Genomic DNA, 7,768 nt, shown 5'->3' on the forward strand with positions numbered 1-7,768 from the left:
GACACACATTTCTCTCATATTCTGGCCGAAAAATGATTCAAGTCAAAATATTCCGATGTTTATGAAGAGGCTTATGATCCTTATTGATTTTGTGTATGGGAATATCAAGAATTGTAGGATGACAGTGGAAAAGCTCTCATCTACAAGAAACGTTTTCATATTCAACGGAATCTACACTTGGTGGGCGGCAATTTAAGCTCAAAGCGTTTTGTGGACTTTGTTTTTCAAGTTATGTTATTCTCATCTTTATTATGTTTGGGATTTTAATCCCGAATTATTTTGTCGATCGGCTTTATTTTCAATACATTTTTGTTCAAGCCGGTTGATCCTTTATTGTAATTGTTGTCTTCATCAGTTTGATGAAGGAGTATTAATTTAAGTGTTTCATCTTTGCCTGAAAAAAAAAAATAGTGTCAATATGTGGTTTTTGGGCCAAATGCAGATACAAGCCCAATAGAAGATGAGTCCACTACAGGAAGGCCCAAACGCAAGATAATGGATCCTAAGAGGCTTAAAGATACCAATGGACTGGACGCAAGAATTGAAGAAGACTGGCATCGATTATGTTATTAGTTTGTTACTAGCGTTGTATAGCTGGTAAGTTGTTATAGTTACCAAATGTAATAAATAGAGAATACAAGTTGTAAACAATTCATTCATGAATCAATGCAATAAACTCTTTTCTTCTCCCTTAATTCTCAATCAAGTAGGAGATCATTTCCATCTCGAGTTAGGATATATAAGTTGGCTTAATCAGTTAATGAATGTACTATTCTTCATGTTTTCCCTAATTATTATTATTTATTTTTTTGGAAAGCCCTGTTTTCCCTAATAATAAAGCAATTATGCTTATAGGGATCTCTGATTTTGTTTTGTAGAAAAATTGTTTGATTTCTTGTATTTGAAGTCCAACCAACTTCAAGATTTCTCATCCAGTCCCTGACCATAAACTAAAGCAATTATGTTTATCTAACAGAGTTCTTGTTAGTGGCTTCAATAGGACCCCAAATTCTTTTTAAAGGTAATCAGAGTATTTAGTGGTTGTTTACCTTTTAAAAATATATGAGGTCATATTATTAAATTTAGTGATATCATACACAGTGGTTGTTTACCTTTTAAAAATATATGAGGTCATATTATTAAATTTAGTGATATCATACACAATTAGAAGTATACTTTGTTAAAAGATATTTCAAACTAGTGGTGTCACGGACCTCATTAGAAGTATACTTTGTTAAAAGATATTTCAAACTAGTGGTGTCACAGACCCGTTGAGTCCTATGTAGGTTCCCCCCTGCTTCTTGTTAAGAAGTATCTCCATGTCTGATAAGTCATCACAGATACAGTACACTTTGTTCTAACATCATACAGTAATACTGAAACAAACTGAAAAGAATTGCGATCGTTGCAAGATGAGCAGGTTGTGTAGCACGTCAAAACTTGTTTGGTTGAAACAAGTCACCCAATCAATCCTTGCGTTGGTACCTGGAGCCGCCGTAAATACTCCGTCACACGATAACAAAAACAATATCATAACATTACAATAAGAAATCAAAATAAAATAAAACTAGTAGGGTGGTTATATGAATGATAAATAGACTTTATACGGAGGTACATGGACGGTAGCATCACAGCATAGGGCAACTTTATACGGAGTCTTAAAAAACATCAATAAGGAAAGTTTGAGTTTCGTACCATTCAAAGATGACAGAGAACATAATAAAGAAGAGCCTAAAACAGTGAATTATGAAAGATGGTAGCATCACAATAACTGCAGGTACATGGATCCTTGATTGACTAAAACATTTGCATTTGCAATCCACAGAATAAGAAACCTAAAACGAGCGAAATAGAGGCTCAATGTGTTCTACTCTTATGTAGGTTGGATACATCCTATCAAGTTCCGAGGCAACACAACACAACCAGCATTATTTACACACAACACACACTTGATGCAAATGTCCATTACATGACATGACATGTTTATATGGAGGAAACCAGAGATTCAGGCTCCATTTTAGTTTCCCTAAGTGATCCCTCTGTCCACCTCTTTAACATCTCCAGAGCCGCTTCGGGTTGATCCATAGGAACCATATGACCAGCATTGTGAACCTGTTTTCCCATTACAATACACCCGCCCAAAAAACCCTCAGTTAACTCAGTTGCCATAATAAAGCCAGGGAAAACACAAAAATATTCCGCCACCAAAATTGAACGAGTGTAACATACCTTGAGGAAACTTAGTGGACCGTAGCTTTTGAGTAAGCCTGCGTCAGATCCGGATACTGCAAAACGAACTTCAGAAGATGATTTAAACTGTTCCTTCCCACTCCATTCCATTGCATGAACCCATCTCGAGTTACCTATTTTTTAAACCAAATAAAAATCATATTCATAGTCAATAATTTTAGGATGATCTGACTCTGTTCAACTTGAAAAACAGTGTAGTGAAAAACTAACCAAGCCAGTTGCAAATGAGGTCATACTCTCCAGCATATACAAGCATCTTAATCCCGTCTTCAAGAAGACCAGGTATGCCAACTTCGAGATTTCGCATCCAGTCCATAAGCATAGCTTGGTAAACAGTTGTACTACACGATACGAACTCAATATCTCCAACGCCAAGAGCTTGTCTAACGGAGTTTTTGTTAAGGAGTGTTTCCATATCTGAGAAGTCATAGCAGAGACTGCCAATACACTCCTTTCTAATATCATAGTACTGAAACCAAACACAAAGTGATGTTACATTACAACTTTCTATTTACCAAAATATTTTTTTTTTATCATTTAATTTGAAATAAACAAAGAATAGATATCCTTACATTGATATTTCCAGCCTTGGAAATGATTGAACTGAAAATACCGTTGCAAACCAGGTATGCAGCCATACAAGAGACAGTTCCATCAGTTCCTAGCAAAAAGTAAACAGAATAACTATATCAAGAAGCATATAAGAAACATGGATTGGATTTAAGTGCACTTTTGCTGTTAAAAATTATATTTTTGGCTTTTAGTATGTGACAGATAACATATGATGCATAATTACCACATAGCTTTATTGCTGCTTCACACAATGGAACTATCAATTTTATGCTTTTAGATTGAGACTCCTTAATAATTCCTGCATCCAATGCATAATCAATATATGAATTGTACTGAATTGCTGGATCAGTGAGTCCATTTCCAATAGCAAAACCCTGTATAACAATTCCTTAATAAGTACACCGAATTAATTGAGAAGCGGATTTGTTCTAAGAGACCAAGAGATACCTTCAGATTTATGTGTATTCCTTCCTTAGCTTTGTTTCCTTGGTGGATACGAGCAGCAACAGCAGGAATGTAGTGGCCAGCATATGATTCTCCAGTAACATAAAAGTCATTGTCTACAAGTTCGGGATGCTCAGCAAAAAATGCCTGAAATGTAACCAGATTAAACAACAAACTTGAGACTTTATAACTACAATCATGATAGCCAAGGACCTATGTTAACATAATCACATATACAAATAACAGAGGAAAGCTACAGACCTGTAAAAAGTCATATAAGTCATCACTCACACCCTGTTCGTCATGACGAATGTCACTTTTATCAGAGGTGTAACTGAACCCAGTCCCAGTAGGTTGGTCAATAAACAATATGTTTGATGCCTGAGATTGCACACAAAAAGAAAAATGAATAGAACTCAACTCCAAGTTCATAACAAGACACATACAACAGGGACTAAAATTCTTAATTATGTTTCAACCACAAAAAGTAAAATCATAAAAAGTAGAAAAGCATTTCATCAAATCAAATAACAAGATATAAAGTGAGATCATAATATCTTTTTAAAGTACAATGATAGATGAAAATACTTAACCAAAAGATTCTCACCCTGTCCCACCCATACTCGTTCCAAACAAGAGTTAAGTTATCTCCGATTTTAAAAGGACCGTTTTCGTAGAAAAGAGCAAGCTCGCTGCTGCAACCAGGTCCCCCACTCAACCAGATAACAACAGGATCATGTTCATTGTTCCGTGACTCAAAGTAAAAGTAAAACATCCTACACATAACCAAATCACCACTCTTAGAATGTAGTCAAAATAGTACCACATATATGAAACAAATACATGTATAATGGAACCAAGACAAATGACGATAGTTATAAGCTAATAATAGAAGTAACTGCACAATAACATGTGATCTATTAGTCATTATCAAGTGTATGACGATAGTTGTAATCAATATGTAACAAACAACCGTCTGTAGTCAATATTATAACTATCGACTTCAATATTTATTTATACATCCCTGACTTGATGTTTATATCGGCAAACCTTCTTCCATAAGCACAATAAGATATACATATTTACAATCAATTTGTAAAAAACGACAGTCTGCAGTCAATATTATGACTATCGACTTCAAAAGGTATTTATATATCCCTAATTTAATGATTGTAATCAGCAAACCTACTTCCATAAGCACAAAAATAAAGTACAAATAAGGTTTAGAGAGTATACTGAGCAGCATTAGAGTGTTGAATCTGGTAATAGCCAGCATGATGACCTAATTCCTCAACTGATACGCCATCACCTCCGACAAAATTAGGGAATTTGAACGGCTTCTCGACTATCTTCGAACGGCCAACAGCCGAACGGTTATTAACGCCGGCGATGTTAACGGAGTGTTTTGGGAACAAATTGAGGTCTCTGATGAGCTGTTTAGCTTGATTTATCGAAAACCTAGACTCCGTCAGACCTAATCCAGTAGCCGGAGAAAATGAGGTTAAAAGAAGAGAGAGAAATAGGAGAAAGAGTAGCCTTGAAGTTTTCATTTTAGAGAAATAGTTGGAGGTTGTGACTAGTGTGTGTGATTGCGTACCCTGTATATATAGGTGGAAAGTGTAGTGTGCGGTTACCTGTGTGAAACGTTGTCGTTTTGTTCGTGCTCTGTGGAATGTGCCTTACTCCACGTGGTTCGATCTCCTTTCGTGATATTTAGCGTCACTGTCAACGAATTCATCGTATTGAAGAGTGGTTACTGTATTTTAATCTTTTGCTGCAATTAACGGTTGTAAATGTGACACCATTTTTTATTACTTTGTTATACATTTTCAATTGTTAACTAAACAAAAATAAAAAAGATGATTTTTTTTTTTTTTTTTTTTTTTTTTTTTTTCAGCATGTATACTTCTTTGACAATGAAAACATCTTGCAAGAAGGTAGATGACAATAACAAAGATTTTAAGTCAATTATTCCAACACGAGATAAATATACATTTAGTTTTAAGCCAATTAGATGAATATATGAACGAACATAATAAGAAATGTCACTCTTTTCATATGAACTAAAAATAGTGTTATTCATATACTGCCATAGAATTCAAGATAAGGATGCAACAATTACATATAATCTATCTGAGATATCACTATAAATGGTTTATTTTCAAACCACTGTTCCGATTGAAGCTAAGTAGAGGAAATAGGAAGATTCACATTGGTTCAATATGAATAACAGATCGATGAGGTTGAGCCGTAACGCATAGAATGAATGTGTGGTCATTAGTTTCAACACCTCTAATACACATTGGACACGTTATTGAATTAATATTCAAACTCCGGGACGAGAGGTTTAAATGGGTAGGCAATTTATCTAATGTGAGGATATATGCATTTAATTATTTGTAAGTGATGTAATGAGTTATTCTAATTGTTTGTAAAAAAAAAAAAATCTTGTCAACTTAATATGAATATGAAGTGTTAGTGAGATTTAAACATGGAATGCAGTTTTTGCCAAAATTTGTTTGAAAATTTTGATCATCTTTTCATAACTGTAGATTAATTGTGCCATTTAGGAGAGTTCTTTATTTATTTGGTGGACGATCTCACGACTAGCAATATGAACAATCAAGTGGATATAATTGTTGGCGAGAAGGTGCCAGACAAGGTATGCCTACCTGCTATGTACACCTTAATGTGGCTCATATGAAAATGGTGTAACGAGTTATTTCATTGGACAGTATTTAGTTCCCATAAAAGATATTCTTATTGATTTTCGTTTAATCTCGCACCTTTGGATAGCAAACATAAGATCAAAATTATCTTCCAATTTCGGTAAATGGCGATCTACTTCGATGGAAGCAGTTGCTATCAAATGGAGGAGTCAAATTAGGCGTAATTTTATGGGTATGTTTGGCGAAAATAGCTGGTAGCTTTTAGCCAGTATTGTAAAAGTCGGTCGACTTGGCCGACGCGACGGCCGATGCGTCGTTTTTTGGGTTCTCCGTCCCGTTTTTCTGAAAACGACTCAAAAGACGGTTAAAGCTAAAAGTTCGGTCAAAGTCTGTCAAAGACGGTCAAAGTTGGTCTAAAACGGTCTAAAACGGTCAAATATTCGTCAAGATGAGATATGTTTTAACATTAGGGTTTGTTTTCATTTTTTGGGCCGGTCTTTTCTCTGTATCCTTACTGATTAGGTACTTGGTAACGTTAATTTAGTTTGAAGTTTGATTGTATTTAAATTCAAGTTCTTATTTAAAAAATTTATGGTACATAATCAACTATTTTATACATATATAAATATATATTTAAGAAATTATTAATAAAGTCAACGTTGGTCAACGACCGATGCGTCCCCGACGCGTCCCCGACTCGACCGACGCGTCCTTTTTAGATCTCGACCGATGCGTCCCCGACTCGCGACTTTTACAACCTTGCTTTTAGCTGATAACTTTTGTAGTTGTTAGCTTTTTATGTATTCATGTTTTTGGCAGGTTGTTGAAACTATTAAAATAAAAAGCAAAATGACAAAAAGCTGAAATGCTAGCTAAATTAGTTTTTAGCTTTTTCCTTCCTAAAAAACTTCAAGCTCTTGTAACCAAACAAAGTTTTTTACTTGATAAACTTTTTCTCACAAAAGCTAGAAGCTAAAACCTCACAAAAGCTCATAAAATTTCCAAAAGCCTTATTGTCAAACATGCTCTAAGAGGAGTTGTAATTGATGAAAAATCGTGTGTACTTTTACCAAAACAGATTAACGCAGTGGATAGTTAAAATAATAATCTTTTATTATTTTATGAACAAAATTTAACAAGATTAAATTTTCACTTATTTAATGAAACATGCACACGATTAATCATTCCCAATGATCCAGTTACATCATAATAATTGTCATGAATATAAATAAAAGAGGAGTTAACGATATACCTTTCTTGAAAATTGAAGAGACGGAGAGAAACTTACGATCAAAAGTATGACCGTCTCTTTGGATAGTCCACACTACACTTCAAACAACCGTCAATGGATGCTAGTCCAAACCCAAGTAATATTAATCAACCTTTGGTTAATATTATGAAATCAAAATATGTAATATGTGTTTTTTTTAGTTCACTGAAAGAATATGATATGAACTAATTTGGTGCAATATATAAAGATATTTTTTTCAAAACACCCGTGAACCTTTATAAAAAATCCGTGAATTCAAATTAGAACGAATATATATCATAAAGTCGTATTTCTCAAATACTTCAGGGGTATGTTATGTAACTTATAATTAATAATTTCTATCATGTCGCTTTCATGTGAATAGTAAATTAATTAATTTCGATTCATTTACTATTCATATGAATAGTAAATGAATTAATTTCGATTTACTATTTTGTTACTTGAGTAATATATATACATCATGTAACGACCCGACTTTTTCGACTTGCTTTTATGCCTTGTATTTTAGCGAAACTGCGTATTTGTGCGTACTGTGTTACTTTATTACTCCGTAACCTTGGCA

At 34.1% G+C, this 7,768-nt stretch overlaps 1 protein-coding gene across 1 annotated transcript; it reads right to left on the reverse strand.

The window, feature by feature from the left end:
* Positions 1-1,729: 1,729 nt before the first annotated feature.
* Positions 1,730-4,829, reverse strand: LOC139865725 (serine carboxypeptidase-like). Its single transcript, XM_071853803.1, has 9 exons — positions 4,504-4,829; positions 3,875-4,043; positions 3,529-3,648; positions 3,271-3,414; positions 3,047-3,197; positions 2,823-2,911; positions 2,461-2,719; positions 2,230-2,363; positions 1,730-2,112 (listed from the first exon to the last, which is right to left on the reverse strand). Exons 1-9 carry the CDS (start codon positions 4,815-4,817, stop codon positions 1,984-1,986), a joined length of 1,509 nt encoding a protein of 502 aa, XP_071709904.1. The 5' UTR covers positions 4,818-4,829; the 3' UTR covers positions 1,730-1,983.
* Positions 4,830-7,768: the final 2,939 nt, after the last annotated feature.

Source organism: Rutidosis leptorrhynchoides, chromosome 9 (assembly GCF_046630445.1).
Source record: "Rutidosis leptorrhynchoides isolate AG116_Rl617_1_P2 chromosome 9, CSIRO_AGI_Rlap_v1, whole genome shotgun sequence".
Taxonomy (NCBI): Eukaryota; Viridiplantae; Streptophyta; class Magnoliopsida; order Asterales; family Asteraceae; genus Rutidosis; species Rutidosis leptorrhynchoides.